A 20,556-nucleotide genomic window follows, 5' to 3' on the forward strand; every position below is an offset into this window, starting at 1 on the left:
ACTGGTCTGATTTGATTTAGCAGCAGTTGAGCGAGGTGGTAGTCAGATAAAACTGGATGCCAATATGGAAACTGTCATTATGCCTTTCTGTATGCAAATAATTTTCTGGTTACAGTTAGAGAGGCAAGAACTGACCACACGACGTCAGTCCCACCCAGATGAGATGACAGCAGAGAAATAATGAAGGGGAACGTGATAACAGCCATATCAAAAGGCTGCAGTTGGGTTGAGATAGATAAGCATGGAAAGTTTATCTTTGTCAAATCCGCACATTATGTCCTTTTTGATTAGAGCTATTTTGTTGGCTTTGATAAGTGCTACTTTGGTACAGGGTATTGTGTTTTGGAAACCTGATTGGGGGATTGAAACGTGGAATTTCAGGAAGGATGAGACGGATTTGGGGTAGACAGCACATTCAAGGAATTTGGAGCAGTAAGACATGTTGGAAATCAGACTGTGAATTGTATTGTTGGGGTCAATAGTTAATTTTGTGTGGAGAGAAGTTATGATGCAGATTAAGCAGTGTTTTGAACTCTTGACATGTTTAGTCAAAATGGAGACCAGTGAAGTGATCAACTTAATGTAAATAGGATTGAGGGAACAGGAGGTGAGTTCGTGGACATGTTCAGGTCATACAAGGAATAAGGGAGAGGATGGTGGTGGAGAAGGGCTTAAAGGTAGTTCACCAACATAGATTATTAATAGAATAATAGAGGTGATAGGTGTGTTAGAGGCTGTTGATCAGGATATCTCAATCCCGATCGACAGATCCATGAACTCTTGCTGGAGGTGAGGGTGCAGGATACAAGGAAGAGGGACTTAAGAAAAACAGTTAAGAAAAACAACCAGATTTTATATTTGCATTTCAGGGTTTTCTGAAAAATTGATGAGACTCAAATCCACTCATGTTGACTTGGTCCCAATTTGGTGATGGATGGTTAAACAATTGACGGCCATTTCCTTTCAAGTTTGCATCCCTTAGACTTTCGAGTGAAAGTGAGAAAATTGCCAAATTGAGAGTATTGGCTTCACTGCAGACCAGGGCATTAAAAGTAGAGGTGAGTGTATGGTTGACTAAATCAGGTACAGAAATGTTGTTGTGAGCATGGGCCCAAAGACTGGGTAATTCGGATAGTTTAAGTGAGCTCTTCATTTGGGCTAGTAATGTTTCCCAAAGGATAGGTAGAGAAGGAAGTGGGTTCAGGGCATGGAAAGGCAATGTTAATGAATGATATCAATAAGTGATTCGAAAGAGCCTTACCTGAAATTCATCAATTGGATCTGCAAAGACCATGGTCATGGAAAAAGTTTTGATGGATTTATAAGGATGGATAGATTTGGAGACAATGGAAGAATCAGGAGTTTGAGAAAGTGCAGGATGAGTTTGAGAATGTGTATAGGTATAAGTAGGCAGGGCAACAGTTAAAGTTCTGAGTTTTGTGAAACAAGAGGTTCAGTTGAGCATGAATCAGATCAGATAAGAACTTGCAGTTGACAATGAAGTGCTGGAGGCAAGGATAATGAGATAACAAGGTGGAAAAGCAGTCATAATGTGGAGCAGTTTAACAATATTGGAAGCATTCAGTATGTAAGGTCAGCTAACAAGGAGAAAAGTATCCATTGTATGAATCCAGTTAACAAGGTTAAGAACATTTATTGTTTAACAGTAAAGGGCTTGGTCTCTGCTATTGATCCTTGTTGATTGTAACAGTCACCGAATTAATATGTATGTTGCCTTATCTGGATGCCCCTCCCTATAAGATGACTATGTAGCTCATTGATAAACTGCTGTTCCAGAGAAGACCGTGAGCTCATATCCCTGTGCATATTGGCGATCGTTCTCTCTCCCTCCAGGGCCAGGAATAAAGATGGAGGTAAAACGGCACAGTCTGAGGGTGGTAATGGGACGACAATAAGTTAAGATAGAGGTTGAAACCACCAAGAGTGAGAACTGTAGAGGCTGAAGAAAGCGAGTAGTGACGATGTATATCATGGCCTTGGGCATGCAGAATGCCTGTCAATCCGTGCTGTGATCTGAAGTGCTGGTGTTTCCAGGCGTTTTTTTCGTAAAACAGTAATTTTAGAACATACTTGGAAAAAACTCTGTTTGCACAGTAGTTGGATGTTTTCTTTAATACAAATCAACAATAAATTGTGTAAATTATCCAAAAGAAAAATCCACATATCCCATAACCAGACTCTGTCTGGCACAGAAATTTAAAATAAAAGAGAAAGCTGACCTGACCATGGCCAGCAAGGGAAACTGTGGATAGTATTAAACCCAAGCAAGAGAAAAACACATCAGCCAAAAAATTTTTAAAAAGCATACACGAGTGTTGGGAGCAGATCAGGTTTCACCAAAGGAGGGACAAAGGGCTAGTTTGTATCTTGAGCAAAAGATTAGTGAAGACATATGTAGATCCTGTACAGTCAAAGGTAGAAGATGTGACAGTAGTGAACAAAGAGGGAGCAGACCAATTAAATGCATATTTTGATCCTGCTTTCACAAAGGGGGATACAAATGACATCCAAAAATATTGGGGATGACAGGGTCTAGTGAGATTGGGAAATTGAAGGAAATCTATGTTTAGTAGGGACATGATGTGGGGGCAATTCAAGGGCTTATAGACTGATAAATTCCCAGGACCCACATCTCAGAGGACTTAATGAAGTGACCCTAATGGATAAATGGTGGCCACCTTTGAAGATTAGCGAGTTTTGAGAAGATGTGTAGCTCAGGTTGAGGTTCTGAATGTAGGTTTGCTCGCTGAGCTGGAAGGTTCACTTTCAGACGTTTTGTCACCATACTTGGTAATATCCTCAGTGAGCCTCTGGATGAAGCACTGCTGATGTTTCCTGCTTTCTATTTATATGCTTGGGTTTCTTTGGGTTGATGACATCACCACAGGAAATGACATAAATAGAAGACAGGAAACAGCAATGCTTCATCTGGAGGCTCACTGAATATGTTACCTAGTACGGTGATGAAATGTCAGAAAATGAACTGTCCAGCTCAGCGAGTAAACCTACATCCAGAGCCTTTTGAAGATTCTATAGACTTTGGAATGACTCTCATGTATTTGCAGGTAGTTAATGTAATCTTACTGTTTTAAAAAGGAGGTTGACAGAAAACACAAGAATAGACTTGTTCGCCTGACATTGGTAATGTTAGAGTCCATTATAAAAATTAAATAGAAGTTCATATTGAAAACAGTGCTGGGATTGGACAGTCATTCCAGAATTATGAAAAAGGAATCCTGCTTGACAAATCTTCTGGAATTTTTCAAGGATGTAACTCGTAGACTTGGCAAACCAGTGGATGTGGTTTAATTGGACTTTGAGAAGACTTTGGATAAAATCCCACATAAAGGATTAGCATCTAAGATTTAAACATGTTGGATTGGGCTAGTGTCTTGAGAAGGATCACGAATTGGTTGGCAGTCAGAGAACAAATATTAGGAATAGACGTGTGTTTTGCTGAGCAGCCAATGACTCGTTGAGTCCTACAGGGATCAGTGCCTGAAACCCAGCTATTCTCGATACATACTCTTGATTTAGATGAGGGAAATAAAGTGATATCTACAAATTTGCAGAAAATGCAAAATGGGGTGGTAGGATGAACTGTGAAGAAGATGCAGAAATGCTGTAATGTTATTTGGTCAAGTTATATGAGTGGACAAATCCAAGCTAGATGAAGTATAATGTAGGTAAACATAAACATCCACATTGATCGCCAAAACAAAAAGGCAGATTATTTTCTGAATGAAAATAAATTGTGAAAGAGGGCGGTTGAAGCGAGACTTGTGTGTCCTTGTGAGAATGTGTATTGGGTATAAGCAGGCAGGGAAGGAGTTAAAGTTATGAGTTTTGCAAAACAAGAGGTTCAGCTGAGCATGACTCAGATGAGATAAGAACTTGCAGTTAACAATGGGGTGCTGAAGGCAAGGGTAATGGGTTAATAATGTGAAAAAGCAGTCATTATATAGATCCATTTAACAAAATGAGGTAGCATTTAGTATGTAACATCAGTTAACAAGGTTAAAAGTATTCATTACGTGAAATCATTTATTCATTGTGTAACAGCAGATGGCTTAATCTTTACTATTGACACTTGTTGATTGTAATGGTCACCCAATCAATAAATATGTTACCTTATCTGGATGCTCCTCCCTGTAAAATGACTACATAGTTCATTGAGAAACTGTTGTTCCAGAGAAGACCGTGAACTCATGTCTCTGTGCACATGGGTGATCGTTCTCTCTCTCCCACCAGAGCCTGGAATAAAGATGAAGGAGGTGAAACTATACAGTGTCTCTGAGAGTTTTGCTTTGACTGAAGAGGGCAACAGGGCGACACCACAGGGGTTGGTGCTGGGGTCCTTGCTGTTGTGGTGTACATTAATGATTTGGAATTAAATGTAGGTGGTGTTATCAAAAACCTTGCAGATGGTGAGGGTCAGAGATAAAATAGACTAGAGAATGTGTTTCCCTTGGTAGAGAGTTTAAGGACCAGAAATCACAATTTCGAGCAAAATGGAGAAGGATGAGAGAGGTGAGGAAAACAGTCTTTACATGGAGGATGAGTGGGTATCTGGAACCTGCTACCAGAGTTGGTGGAGGCAGTGACCTTTTACATAAGATCTTTTACATAAGATGAGGGAGTCCATAGCATGGGAGCATATTTTTTGAATGAGATCTATGGGGCAATGTTTTTTTTTAAACAGTGGTTAGTGTGTGCAATGAACTTCCAGAGAAGATGGTGGATGCAGGTATAGTTAGAACATATTAAAAGACATTTTGGATATGCAGATGAATGGGAAAGGTTTGGAGGGATATGGGCTAAATGCAGGCAAGTGGGGCTAGTTTAGTTGGAAACATGGTCGGCGTGAATTAGTTGGACTGAAGGGTCTGTTGTGTAAATCTATTACGAAAATTGGTAGAGTGGTAAGTCATGAGAGGATAGTTGTGAGCTGCAGGAGAATATTAATGAACTGTTTTGATGGGTAGATCAGTGACCAGTGGAATTCAACCTGAAAAAAGTGAGGTAATGCAGTGATGGAGGCTAACTAGTCAATGTTCATTGCTTCAAGGTAAACACCTCCAGCCCATTCAATCTTTCCCCATATCTCATATCTTCCAGCCCATAGAGCTTTCTGTATGAGATTGCGTTTGGAAGTGTAACATTGCAATCAAGGGGGCTCCTGATTTGCCAAATGCTGGAGATTTAAATAAAAACCAAGTGGCGGGGAAGCATCTAAAGAGAGAACATGAAGGTGCAAAAATTTCATTAGAACTGTATAACCACACGAGAGTGCACATGTTCTATGAACAACTGGGATGCTATAGGCTTTGGAAACAGTACTTGCTAGCTACGTTTGTTATCTGTTAATTTCAGAAATAGTGGTTCATTTTCCAGAATTTTTTTTTTGTTTGGGCGGGTGTGCACTTTTTCAATTTCCAGACTGTCGTCTTCCCAGGCATATCCTGATATTTCTTCTTGCTGTCTGACAGAGGTAGACCTCCTTTCACGAAAGGCTAATTTTGTAGGGTTCCTTGCCGTTAAGGTTTTGGGGTTACATGGAGCACTAATGAAGAGCCATTTATGGACATTCAGGTAGCATCTAATTTCTCCATCTTTTGGAAGAAATGTTTTCTGAGTTTAAGAGGTTGCAATACTAATTGCTTTCATTTAAGTGGGCTGCTCTGCACTTTGTTTTATCTCAGCTCTTTCTTTTTAATCTTGGGATACCTGTTACAGATGGATGGGGAAGGTTAGAGAAACTGCAAAGCAGAAGTATATTTCAATTAGTTTGATCGCAAGCACTTAGATGTTTAGCAGTGCCCTCTGTAAAATGCACAGTTATGAAATTGATTATTTGCCCATTGGATTTAGTGCTACCTTTGCTTGTGCAATTAAAAAACAAAATTAGCACTAAGTGATTAATTTGATTACAATATGTTTGTGATTACAAAATGGTGCGAGCTCCCTGATGATGTACTGCATCTATTTGTGATTTAATTGAGCCTTAATAGATCCACATACATGTAGTTTGTGTTTTGATCTCTGGTCTACACTGTGTTTTCTGTTCCTGCTGTGGGAAAGAGTTGTGGCAGAGGCTACAATGTTCGTTTCAAGAGTGTTCATGTGGGAGAAATAGATGGAAAACAATTTTTGATGAGAGCCAGATCAGTTGTTGCTATAGTAGTTCTCCTGATGTCTATGTTGAGTCTTGTCAACTTCGTGCCATTTGGGTCTGATGTTGAATTGTGTGAAGAAAAAAAAGCTGAAAGTATAAAATATGATGTATGACTTGAATGTGCTGTTTAATCTTTCTCCATGCTGCCATATTATCTAAATCAACTTGCAAAACAAAAATGACTCACTGGAAAATTTTAAAGAGGACAGTTAATATGGCTTTAGCTCAGGTCTTTGCTGCAAATATTACCCTTAATGCACTTGAAATGTTTAAGTTTGTATATGATGAACTCATTCCCAAATGGCTTAATTCCTCTGTGGTTTTCTTGAAGCATGGCCATAGTTTGGAACTCTGCCTGCCACTGAAAGTTGCCTTGCTTCAGTGCAATTGCTTGGAAATTGTTGAGCATTTGACTTGCTTCTATTCTATGATCCACATCAGGGTAACTGTGCTTACATTACTCTTGTAGTTTTCACACTTGCAGTTTCTGGATGGTTTCATTGCATGTTCTCCAAGGATCCATTCCAGGCTTCTTTCTGTTGCTGATCTTTATGCTAACCCTTTCTAATATCTGTGCTATCCCTCTATCATCTGTTTTCACGTGGTAAGCTCCTGTACACTTGCTGAAGACATTTGTTCTGTAACACTCCACCCTTCTTTGACCTAATTACCCATGAGAGCCTGTGTTGTCATAGTGCTGTTTGCTAATTGACAATTATTAGGAGACAGCAAGGTGAGAGTAAAGGTATGTATTCTGATCAGTAGAATATGATGTGTTCCCCTGGGATCTGCACTTGGGCTTCTCCGTTTCATAGTATTGATTGAGTTGGATAAAAGAATAGAACTAAGTTTGCAAGTAACTCTAAATTATGAGACACAATGTTATACAAGTGGAAGAGGGAGTTCAAAAGGGCCATAAACGGATGGAATGGATACACCTGTGGCTGATGGAATTTAACTTGTGGAAGTGAGTTATTCACTTCAGTAAATCTGCTCTGTGGTAGGGCAAAAAAATGCACTAAAAGTTTTTGTGTAGGTACAAAAAGAAATAAAATGGGCAAGGTGGGGCTTGAAGATAGCAGGGAAGGAGCTGTGGTTTGGTTATACCTAGTCTAGAGAAGCCCCAACTGGAGTACTGTGCTCAGTTTTGGGAGCGATGTATGAGCATTGTAGGGGTTATGGTGTAGATTCACAAGAATTGGGTGTGGACACTTTGGCTTAAGCTGTGGGCAGAGGTGGCATAAGCTTGTCTTGCGTTCATTTGAGTTTACAAGATTGGTGAAGTAATTGGGAATGAGTGTCAGGAAATACGGAGTTGAGGATGCATTAGTGATAGAGTTAAATGCTGAAATAGGCTTAGAGGCTAAATGGCTGACTCCTGATCCTATCATCTTGTGTTGTGGATGAGCCAGGATTTCCTACAATTGAAAATCACGATGTTGGAAGCCATTGACTCCATCTCCTTCCCTGGTTGGTTGCTCATGTTGAACCAGAGTGCTCGCATCCATGGCATCCAGGTAAACTCATAGTTGGGCTTCAAACTCATCAATCACAAAGACTGTTTGCTCAGACCTCTGCCCCTGTCTTATCACCTCTATACCTGTCCTACCCTCACCAATGCCAAAATCCTGATGCACACCTTTATTATCTCTAGACCTAGTTACATAACTTTCTTCTTGTTCCAATATCCATCTGCAGTTGAAACCTACATGAACCCATTTCTATGACCAAATGTCAGTCACCTCTCTGAAATCATTCATAAAGACTTACAATTGCTCATTGAAGCATCATGGGGCATTTTTCTATGTTAATGGATTTTATTGTGTTTGTGTGTGTAATACTGCTTGTTGTGTGTTTTTGTTCTATTTGTTCTGCCTTGCAAGTTAACTCAAGTTTTTGCCCTTATTGCATGGGTAAGCCAAGTTTTCAATGATGTTTTATGAATTCAGTTTTCAATGATGTTTATGTAAGTGATCCAGTTTGGTAACTCTAAAGCAGTTCAAATATTTTCTTATTCAAGATAATTAATGAGCGACTTTTTTTTTTGTTTTTCAGGAATTTGCAGGCTGCCATTGGTGCTTATTATGACTTTGAGAGCCCAAATATAAATGCACCTTCTATGTCATTTGTAGAAGATGTTACAATAGGAGAAGGAGAGTCTGTTCCACCTGACACCCAGTTCACCAAAACATGGAGGATACAGAACACAGGTAATTGTCCATTCAGAATGAGATTTTGAAAGGCTATGGGTTTGATCTTTTAGAACTGAGATAATGCAAAATTGGTAGACTAAAGGTTTTAAATCTTGGGAATTTTCTTCCTCAGAGGTTTGTTAATCTCCATTTTTAATACGCTTAAGGCTGGGATAGACAGAATCGAGATGTATCGGGAGCAAGTAGGAAAGTGGAAATTAATCCCAAAATTGTATTGAATGGAGGAGCAGGCCTAACCCGCTGTGATATCTATTCCTGCTCCTAATTCTTGTCCACACCATCTTGAGTGGAGGGTCACGTTAGAAGATATCCAGAGGAACATAAGACAAACGTGGATACTGGTAATTGGACAAGGGCCCACAAATGATATTCAAGCCCCTTTATTTTAACTGTGAATTAACCTTTATAATGGTAATATGTACATAAAATATATATGGGTGGGTTTCCATGTATAATGAAAGCTGCACTTGCAAGTTTGTCACAGTTTAATTGTACTCACTCGCATCTCCATAGCCTGTGTAGTCTAAAAAGTTTGTAATTATGGTACTGGTGAGGTCATGGGGAAAGTATAATGGAAAAATATTGGAAATGTTAATATTTAGTTAGAGCAAGAAAAAATTAAGAATGTACGTAAAAGTAGAAATAGACCGATTGTCTCTGAACTGACTTTGCCACTGCATGTAATCATGGCAGATTTACCTCAACTGCACTATGATTGTCCCTTATCCTTTGATTAACTGAGATCTATCCCTGCCTTGAATTTACTCAACATTTGTTCTCTCCAACTCTTCCAAAGCGTTTCAACTGTTTGGAAATAATTAACATTGAAATTTAAAAGAGAAAGTTTCTGAAATTAAGACAATTAATGAAAGCATTATAAGGCTAATGATTGGAAAGGTGAAAATGGCAAAAAGGAAATATGGATAACGGGTAATATGAAAGGAAATTTTAAGTCTCGGACAGTTCATTTCATATTCTAAATTAGAGATTTTAGCCACAAATCTTCTCATAAATCCGTGTTCTCCACATACTGACTGTCCTATCAGTGGAAACAATGGATTGAGAGAAATAATTATCAACTCTGTTAAGTGTTCTTTTAACCGCTGCGTTCTGAAGAAGGCGATTTCAGCTAATCTTCTCAGGAAACTGAAACCCTTCATCCCTGGTACCATTCTCCTGATTATTCTCAACATACCTGAAAATCCTTGACCATCTTTTTATAGTAGGAGAACTACAATTGGGCCCATGAAGCAATCTGACATTTCCCTTGTTCGGAAACTGAGGTCTTGCCACCACCTTTCCTTGGAATACGATTCTGTTTACAAAGCCAATGATCCCATATGTCTTTGTTATAACAGTCTAATCACCTTCCCCTGCCACTTGCAAAGATTTTAAGCAGTTATCCATCGGTGTCTCTTTTCCTGCGCCTCCTTTTTAAGATTGTATGATTTTTGATTTGTGTTGTCATTTCGCATTCCAAAATGTATCACTTTATAATAAAATTTAATCTGTGCATTTCTCCAGTCACTTTGAACCTATCTTTGAAAGTATTCTCTGTACACACAAATCAAAATCATTAATATGCATTCTCTTAGTTTGTTCATGTGACGTGGACATTTCTGGCTGTTAAGAGTCAGTGACATTGTAGTAGGTCTGGAGCCAGGTGTAGGTCAGCTCTGGCAAGGACAGCAGTTAGCTTCCCTGAAGGAAATTATGAACCAGATGAGTGTTTTCATTAATCGACAATAGTCATTAGCAGGCTATTGAATCGAGACTTTTTTAAAATTATTGAGTTCAAATTCTACTATCTGCCATGTAGAATTTGAACCTGGATCCCCAGAAAATTACGTGGCTCTCCAGATTATTCACAGGCAAATAAACTACATACATTGCTTGAATTCTGAAGTAATTGATTCGTGCAAATAGCTTCCAGCAGACTTCCAAGGAATACCGAGAAACATCGATTATCCAACGTTTGATTATCTGAATACCGGCTTATCAGGCAAGATCGCAAGGTCCTGATGCTCGGCTAAGCTATGTTATCCGGCATTCGATTATCTGGAATTGGATTAACTAAACAAAATACTCCCCACCTGTGTGCTTTAGAGAATCAAGGTTTCTCTGTATTCACTTAGTATATCCTTATATTCTTAGAACTTTTAATAAGTTGGTAACTGGTGGGTCATGAGAACAACCAAATTCTGTCTAGCAGCTTTGGCAGCCAAGCTGCCTTCTGCCTAACAAAAACTAGTTCAATGTGTGATTTCTATTTCAACATTCTCTTTGTTTGACTCAGCATCAGCCTCACTGTGATGGCCCTCTTCATATCTGTGCATTTGCTGGTATTTGAACATAATGCATCTTAGGTGCTCAAACATCTACAATGTTCCTAGAACCAAATTCAACCTGCAATTAACTTTCCAGGCCATTCCCCATAACCAAATATCAGCTTATTTGTTCTTTGTTTTAAAACATACTGCTGCTCAAAGTTGAAAGGCCAACTCTCAACATCAGCTCCAAATTCCATGCAAAAATGAGAAAAATAAATATCTTTGGTGTCAAAACCATGAACTTCCAAGTCCCAGTTTTGCTCCCAATGACTTTGTGTGAAACTTCTACAACTTCTGGTTGCTTATGTTATCTTGCATACCTGTTCCAAGAGAGGAGAAATATTTGTGATGCACTTGTCCTCAAGCACTGCACTCCTAGATGCAAGAATGATGAAAAGCTTCACTTTGTTCACAGTTGAAGTACTGGGCCTTTGAGAGGTTGCTAATTTACCACTAAATCAGAGATGGCTGCAAAAATTGATCAAATAAGGGAAAAACTTCAATCTGCCAGCAAGGAATGGTCAATTGTTAAAGTCATTTGTAATTAAAAAAATGAGAATAAAATTAGGAGATCCTTTAGGCCATGATAAACAAAGCAATATTTCACTACAGGATGTTGAAGCAGAAGCAATTATCTTTTTTAAAAAATAGTTTAAAATAGAGTAAGATAATGTGCTTCAGGAAGTCTTAAGTTGTGGGGCAGTGGGTTACAGTTTACCCAATTACAAGTCTGAGTCAGGGGATATGACATTCACTAATTGGAATGGTCAGCAATATTAAAGATATGAAATTAGCAGAAGAAGACATGTTTGAAAATCCTTGTATGCTCTTTTGCATTATAAAGTATCAATTTTGTCTGTTTTCTTTAAATTCATCGCCTGAGCAGAAATCTACTGTAGAATCAGTGGCTGCTGTATTTACAAATTAACCTATTGTTGTGGAATAATACTACTGTTTCAACATTGAGTGTTAAATTGCATTAGGGTCCTCAGTATGATTTTTTTTTCAGTTATACAATACTTGCAGAAAACCTATTTACAGGATAAGATATTTGTCAAATTTATAAATCATGGTGAGCCGTTATGAAAAACACAAAACTTCACAGTGCCAGGGACCCGAGTTCGATTCCACCCTCTGGCGACTGTGCAAACTCCGCACAGACATTCTCCCGAAGTCTGTGTGGTTTTCCTCAGTGTGTTCTGGTTTCCTCCCAAGTCCAGAGATGTGTAGGTTAAGTGGATTGACCGTGTTAAATTGCCCACTGTGTCCAGGGATGTGCAGACTAGGTAGATTAGCCATGAGAAATGTAGGGTTATAGGAATCAGGTAGAGGGATGAGTGAGTAGGATGCTTTTTGTAGGGTCACTGTGGACTTGATGGGCTAAATGGCCTTTTTGCACACTGTAGCAAGTACATTTTTTTTTAATAAAGAGACATTAGAGTATGTTCATCTAAATGTGTAGTGTCTGTGGCGGAGCTACAGCCAGGGACGACAGTTCAGGTACACGCAGACCTGCAGCTGCAGATATTAGTACTCCAGTCCAGTTGACAGGGGGCATGGACTTAACCCAGCTCCGATTCCATCGGAGAGTTTCCAGATTGACGTTTTAAAACTAGCTTAAAGGGAAGGTGAAGCAAAGTGAAGTCAACACTTGAACAATTTGATCATCTGTGATCATGCCATCACTCCTATGAGCCGTGGCTTGCAAACAACAGTTTCCATTCAAAATTAATGTTGGTATGGTCAACCACACACAGGGGGGGAGGTTGTTATAGTTTAACTGCAGGAGACAGTCATTGACAAGAAAAATGGGTAATGTTTACACTGAATTCATTGAATAAACTTTAGTAGGTGGATGGGCAGTCTCATTGGTACAAGGGGTATGGTTAATGGTCGAGCAAAGCATCTGTTTTATGGAAGGCCAATAATTGTACTGGAAATTTCTAGTTCCGGAATACTCTTCTGACTGTGCTTTCTGGGCTGGCGCCTGAACAGGGGTGGCACGGTGGCTCAGTGGTTAGCACTGCTGCCTCACAGTGCCAGGGACCTGGGTTTGACTATGGCCTTGGACAACTCTCCATGTGGAGTTTGTATGTTCTCCCCGTGTCTGTGTGGGTTTCCTCCCACAATCCAGAAAGATGTGCAGGTCAGGTGAATTGATCATATTACATTGCTCATCAAGTTAGGTGCATTAGTTGGGGGGTAAGTATGGGGAAAGGGTCTGGGTGGATTGCTCGTTGGAGGGTTGTTGTGGACTTGTTGGGCTGAAGGGCCTGTTTCCATACTGTAGGGAATCTAATCTAATACTATTATGAAACTGAGAGGTTCTGCTCTTAAAATGCTCTGGAATGATCTCAATCATTCCACTGATGACTACCTTGTAGTGGATTCTGGATTCTGGAAGAGCACAGCAATTCAGGCAGCATCCGAGGACACGCAAAATTGACGTTTCGGGCAAAAGCCCTTTCCTGATGAAGGGCTTTTGCCCGAAATGTCGATTTTGCCTGTCCTCGGAGTTTGCCTGTCCTCGGATGCTGCCTGAATTGCTGTGCTCTTCCAGCACCACTAATCCAGAATCTGGTTTCCAGCATCTGCAGTCATTGTTTTTACAACCTTGTAGTACCTACCAATGTTAGCATTAAAGATAGGGCATCTGAACTTATAATCATTGCATAGATCCATCATAAAATATAACCAAGCCATCAATCCAGGAGGCATCCATTGCACCTGATGTGCATGCAATTGACAGAGTAATAGTTTGTACAAGCATAAAGTTTGGTTAACCTAGATTTAAAAATAAGTGGAGACGATTGAAGTCAGTAACTTGATGGCCAAAAAGAAAACACTGTCACACTATAGTGTGAAATTTACAACCAAATTACGCTTCTATTTTTGCAGTACCAATTGAAAGCATATTGTGGACCTTTTGTGTAGCATTTCATTTGTCATCTAATTTTGCTTACAATCAGAGTAAGGTGTTGTCCAGTTAGGTCAGAGATGAGGAGGAGTGTCGTGAATTTATTGAATTTTTAATGACCGAGGGCTGTAGAGGCTTGGCCATTTGATATATTAAAGGCTTTTAATCGGGAAGAGAATTGAGTGTTATCAGCATCCAGTTTGTGATTGAGATCATAACTACCAGTTCTTTAAGGGTAAGGGGAGCAGATTTTCTTGTGCCACATTGACTTGAGTCAGAGTCACAGATGTACAGCACGGAAACACACCCTTTGGTCCAACCCGTCCATGCTGACCAGATATCCTAACCTAATCCAGTTCCATTTTCCAGTACTTGGCCCAAATCCCCCTCAACCCTTGCTACTCATACACCCATCCAAATGCCTTTTAAATGCTGCAATCATACCAGCCCCCTCCACTTCCTCTGGCAGCTTGTTCCATTCATGCATCACTGTTTGCTGGAAAAAGCTGCCCCTTAGGTAGGTCTCTTTTATATCTTTCCCCTCTCACCCTAAACCTATGCCGTCTAGTTCTGGACTTCCCCACTCCAGGGAAAAGACCTTGTCTTTTTATCTATGCATGCCCCTCATGATTTTATAAACCTCTGTAAGGTCACCCCTCAGACTTTGACGCTTCAGGTAAAACAGCCCAAGCCTATTCAGCCTCTCGCTGTAGCTCTAATCCTCCAACCCTGGCAACATCCTTGTAAATCTTTTCTGAGCCCTTTCAAGTTTCACAACATCCTTCCTCTAAGAAGGAGCCCAGAATTGCACACAATATTCCAACAGTGGCCTCACCAATGTCCTGTACAGTCGCAACATGACCTCCCAACTCCTGTACTCGGTACACTGACCAATCAAGGAAAGCATACCAAACGCTGCCTTCACTATCCTATCTAACTGTGACTTCACTTTCAAGGAACTATGAACCTGCACTCCATGGTTGCTTTGTTCAGCAACATTCCCTAGGATTTTACCATTAAGTATACAAGTCCTGCTCTGATTTTGCCTTTCCAAAATGTAGCACCTCACATTAACTAAATAAGCCACTCCTCGGCACATTGACCCATCTGATCAAGATCCCGTTGTACTCTGAGGTAACCTCCTTCGCTGTCGGCTACACTTCCAGTTTTGGTGTTATCTGCAAATTTACTAACTATACCTCCAATGTTCACATCCAAATAATTTATATAAATCACAAAAAGTAGTGGACCCAGCACCGATCCTTTGTGGCACACCACTGTTTACAGGCCTCTAGTCTGAAATGCAACCCTCCACCACGATCCTCTGTCTTCTACTTTGGAGCCAGTTCTGTATCCAAATGGCTAGTTCTCCCTCTATTCCATGTGATCTAACCTTGCTAACCAGTCTCCCATGAGGAATGTTGTCGAATGTCTTACTGACATCCATACAGATCACGTCTACTGCTCTGCCCTCATCAGTCCTCTTCATTATTTCTTAAAAAACTCAATCAAGTTCGTGAGGCATGATTTCCCAAACACAAAGCCATGCTGACTGTCCCTAATCAGTCCTTGCCTTTCCAAATACTTGTAAATTCTGACCCTCCGGATTCCCTCCAATAACTTGCCCAGCAACGACGTCAGACTTACTGGTCTATAGTTCCCTGGCTTGTCCTTACCATCCTTCTTAAACAATGGCACTATGTTAGGCAACCTCCAGTCTTCCGGCACCTCACCTGTGACTATCGATGATACAAATATCTCAGCAAGAGGTCCAGCAATCATTTCCCTGGCTTCCCACAGAGTCCTGGGGATAAAAGACAAGATTCCATCCAAAGTTAATATCGTTAAAACGTTAATCATTTTAATTGTGTAATTATATCTAAATAAAAGTAAGATATATTATCTACACACTGCATCTTTTAATTCTTTGACAAATGTGTTAATGTTGCCGAGATTCATAACATGAGAGTAAATGGGAGGGAAACGGAAGAATTTGGCGGGAAAGCTAAAGATGCTTACACATTCAAAATTTAAGTGTTTCAGTTAAGTGTGCCATTAAACCAGGCCATGATGATGTTGAACTGTGAGATTTTGCAGGATTTCAATGACCTGTTCAATTTTCATACAGGTCTCTTGCTTTTATCTGATAATTACCTTTACCATAATTCATTGTGTTTTTCTTCTTTACCCGGGATTAGTTAAGCGATTAAATCGACTTTTGCTAATAATATGGTATTTTGAACTGCCGCATGAATTTCAAGCCCTCTAAGCTTGTGCCCGTATATTAGGTGACCCCTACTTTCAACTTTAAAAAACTGTCTTCAAAATTCGACCAATACGCGAGTATATGACCTGTTTAACATCAACCAAATTACATCTGCTTTGAGAATAATTTGCTGCAAAACAATTGTTAGCATATGGTATGCAGCTATTGATGAAAACTGTCTTGGCACTTGATTTTTTAAAAACTTGTGGAAAGGGCAACTGTTTAATGCATTTAATCTTCTGATTGAAAAGGTAGGCCTGGATGTGGCTTTATTCTGCCCCGCCCCCAAATTTCTAGAAGTACCACTAGTACTGGCATTTTGTTGTATGACTGTGAAGCTTGAGCTGTACTCAGATTGATTTGTTTCATTACCTCAAATTTTGCTCATCACTGTCCCAACCTGTTGCTTCCAGTATTTGAGTCTGTATAGTTGAGATTCTGTTTGATACAATTTAAAAGACAGAAACATATTCATTGGTATAAGCCCATGTAGTGTACTCTGTTGCAATACTTTACTAACCAAAGAAATGTTGTTCCTCCCATTCATGGTAGTTTGAATTTATTTGTCTAAATCTTGAGATCTCAGTATATAGTGAAGGGCATATGGCATTTTGACAGTATGTTCCTTTTGAACAATGAAATATTGCTGTACAGTTACAGATTTTCCCTACTGAGATTGGGATGTTTTAAAGACCAATTTTAGCTAACAAATGGGGCTCAAGGACAAAACGTTAGGCTTCCAAACTGTTCATGAATAAAACTTGGTGATATACAACTTGAGTATTGCTGGAAAAATAAATATACATTTTGGCAAAAGATTTTATCTCTACTCATCAGGACAATTCACAAGAAATACCAAATTAAAGGAAAAACAATATTTATATTCAAAGTTTGTGAGAAGATTTGTAGCTCGGGTGCTCGTTGTGGTTCTGTTCGCCGAGCTGGAAATTTTTGTTGCAAATGTTTCGTCCCCTGTCTAGGTGACATCCTCAGTGCTTGGGGGCCTCTTGTGAAGCGCTTCTGTGGTGTTTCCTCCGGCATTTATAGTGGCCTGTCCCTGCCGCTTCCGGTTGTCAGTTTCAGCTGTTCGCTGTAGTGGCCAGTAGATTGGGTCCAGGTCGATGACACGATATAGGACAAACAGGAAGACCGCTAATGATCCGCATCCATGAACATCAACTAGCCACGAAACGCCACGACCAGCTATCCTTAGTAGCCACACACGCAGACGACAAGCAACATGAATTCGACTGGGACAACACTACCATTATAGGGCAAGCCAAACAAAGAACAGCCAGGGAATTCCTAGAAGCATGGCACTCATCCACAAACTCCATCAACAAACACATCGACCTGGACCCAATATACCGGCCACTACAGCGGACAGCTGAAACTGACAACCGGAAGCGGCAGGGACAGGCCACTATAAATGCCGGAGGAAACACCTCAGAAGCGCTTCACAGGAGGCCCCCAAGCACTGAGGATGTCACCTCGACAGGGGACGAAACGTTTGCAACAAAAATTTCCAGCTCGGCGAACAGAACCACAACAATATTTATGTTCTGAGGAGAAAGTTGGTTGCTGTTGGGACTGCATTAGTTAATGATGAGTGCCATTTAATTGTCACCTGTTTTGATTTGAAATGTGCACATTGTGTGTACATCTTTGTCTGCACAGAACAGTGCTCAGTCTACCTGAGATTTCTCTAGAAGGTTATCTCAGAAGCTTGCAAAACAGTTAAAGCTAGTCGTTTCACACTATAACTATGCAGTAGAATCATGCATATTGTTTGTTGCTAAAAGGATGCAGTCAGCTCATCAAAAAGGTTTTTTGCATGTAAAATAAATTGGTAACGTGGCACTGAAATTACCATACCAATGTGGTGCTTGGTATGTCCTAAAGAGAGATGGAGGAGTGTGTCAAACAACATATCCCTTTGATTGTAACAAAAAATGTACTGCCCGTACACAAGACTGCACTTGCAAAACTTTGAAAAGTGTCCAACATTAGCTGTAATTTTGTGTTTGGACAACATTGACTAAATAGTTTTGAGTGTTCAGATTATCAGTTGGACTTTGTGTGGTGCACATCAGTGTCCCTGAAGCTACATATTTTTTAACATCCAGAGGCTTTCTTCTAAAGGTAGAAAGAATGTCTGCAAACATTGTGCCTGTCTCAACTCAACAAAATAGTGACAGTCATTGTCTGGTTCATTTCTTTGACTAATCAGAGTCAACCTGCCTGCTTTAAAATTTAAGCTCAAGTTGCCAGTTAAGTTTCACTCTTCATTAACTGGTATCTTCTCCACTACAAGGCCTCCATCAGTCAGACTCTATTACCAACCAATCAGAGTTCTGCTCATGGAGTAGAAATTTTGTTTTCCCTTTACTTTGATATTTCTTGCAAATTGTCCAGATGTGTGCAAGATGAAAAGCTTTGACCAAATCTGTTTTTTTTTTCAGTAGTACATAAGTACATTTTATCATTTTAATATATATCCGTCAAACATAATGGGACACGGATGTCGTCAGGTCTCTTTCTGAATCAAACTAAATTACTGGTAGTAATAAATGCCAAAGTTGAGGGAATTCAATAATTTAGCATATGGAAGCTTATTTATTTGAGTGCTATTTTACCCACAATATTACAGAAGCCAAGTGATCTGTCCAAATGAGATTAAATTGTGTTTGTCTTGTTGGGATTTTAAAGGCAAAAATTATGTTCACATCATGTTGGATGAGAAGGGATTTGTTTTGTGCCAACTAAATCTTATTCTTTACTCAGCAGTTGTGCATTCTCCATTTCATTGTTATATTTCAGGATTAGTTTGCAGAATAAATGCTTTTTTGCTTATTTGGAAAATTAGTTATATTTTGGTAAGTTAGTAATTTTTCCAATTTGGATTAAAATTTTGAACCACTTGAGTCGATATCTCTGGACAGACAGTACTGGTCCCCTTGTTTTCCCTTCTCCTTCCTAGGCACAGAGCAGTGGCCTCCAGGTGTGTCCTTAAAATACGTGGGAGGTGACCAATTTGGGCACGTTAACATGGTGATGGTCCGGTCACTGGAACCTCAGGAAGTTACTGATGTCAGCGTTCAGATGCGAAGTCCAACAACGCCAGCAATGTACCAAGGACAGTGGCGTATGTGTACAGCAACTGGACTTTACTTTGGAGGTAATGTGATAAAATAGACCACAAATTTGAGAAGAATTAGGGCAAGTCATATTTTATCCTATTTTATTTTGTCCAAGTCATAAATAATTTGACTATCTTCAGTATATTAAAATTCCAATTACAATAATCAAATAAAAAGAAGAGGACTTTAATAAATATTCTGCATGGCTTATTAACCTGTGATAAATTAGCAAGTAAATGTGAAGTCTCGGTATAAAGAATGTTATGTTGTTAGTGGGTGGTCTTACATTAAAGTTGATTTTTTTACATCTTTGGAACTGGGATTTTCAAACTACATTGAGTCAGTCATAGCCTATGAAGCCTGATAATTTGACCATGAAATTGAGATGGTTCTTTCTTTTTAGGCTAATGTTTAAGAAACAGCAGTACATGTAAACCTTTTGTCCTGAAAGGTTTGCAAAAGACCATTCTCAGTAATGTTGCCTAATGAGTGGATAAATCTCTTCATCATGAGGGTAAAATGGTAGTATCAGCAGGTTGAAATGTATGTAGATTACCCAGGGATATTGTGACTCCTGAGACTCCATATATGCATCAATGCAGCCACTTTCGTATGCTTTTAGAAAGATTCTGATTTTGCATCATTTCTGTAATTTTATCTCCTTTCTGTTTTAACAAGACTGATACTCAGCTTTAAGATGTCTATATGTGCTTTTAAATTTGGATGCTGTATTTGCTTTACCCTCACATACTACTGTCCCTCCTAATTTGTGATTTTGAATAACAAAGCTTTAATTCATAAAAGTTTTTGATAAAGATTACCATGAAGTGGCAGTCTGGAAGGTTTATATTTTTTATTCATGTTTTTCTGAAACAAGCTGTTTGTGATGTTGTGTATGTTTCAATTAGGCTCACTCTTAAGTCCTTGCGTTTCTCCCACTTTTGTCTATCTTTGCCGTTGTCCAACTCGTCAAAAATCGGAAGATGTTGAATAATCTATGTGCAAGAGGTTTACACAGAATTTTGAATATGGAAGATGGAGCTTATTTTATTTGGAATTTGTTCAGACTGGAGAAAATGATACATTCTTTCTTTGTTGATGTGCAGAAAATTAGAGCTTTGTTGCACTAATTTATGTTAAAAATTATTTCACGTTTACAGTGGAGACACTCTAAATTGGCTTGAGATGAAAGCAGAATCTGCATAAACTTAGTTGATGCAATAGCTTAATAAGGCTATTAGCTCTTTAGTTCCTAATATTATCAAGGATGCAATTCGTTACATAAGCATCACAGCCTAATAGACATTAATAGGATGATGAGTTAGAACCATGATTTTGTCATGTAACAAATTCATCCCCATGAGCGTTTTGTTTTTGAAGTATTGCTGACTGCATGTGAAATTTGTCCAGACAACATGGAAACAATGTGATGAGTGTCATTTGTCTGTGTTTATTACAGACACTGGTTATTGAGTGGTATTTGAGCCGAGAATA

At 39.3% G+C, this 20,556-nt stretch overlaps 1 protein-coding gene across 7 annotated transcripts in view; it reads left to right on the plus strand.

The window, feature by feature from the left end:
• ilrun (inflammation and lipid regulator with UBA-like and NBR1-like domains) overlaps positions 1–20,556 on the plus strand; it is a 77,242-nt gene that overhangs the window by 9,031 nt on the left and 47,655 nt on the right. For 6 of the 7 annotated variants that reach the window (XM_043716927.2, XM_087973657.1, XM_043716932.2 and 3 more), the window contains exons 2-3: positions 8,252–8,406; positions 18,903–19,100. In XM_043716927.2, coding sequence (XP_043572862.1) covers positions 8,252–8,406; positions 18,903–19,100 — 353 coding nt within the window. The remainder of the gene's footprint in view (positions 1–8,251; positions 8,407–18,902; positions 19,101–20,556) is intronic. The other variant, XM_043716942.2, reaches the window with a different exon arrangement.

This window comes from Chiloscyllium plagiosum, unplaced genomic scaffold, assembly GCF_037043375.1.
Source record: "Chiloscyllium plagiosum isolate Xiang-an unplaced genomic scaffold, Cpla_swu_hap1 HiC_scaffold_26, whole genome shotgun sequence".
NCBI lineage: Eukaryota > Metazoa > Chordata > Chondrichthyes > Orectolobiformes > Hemiscylliidae > Chiloscyllium > Chiloscyllium plagiosum.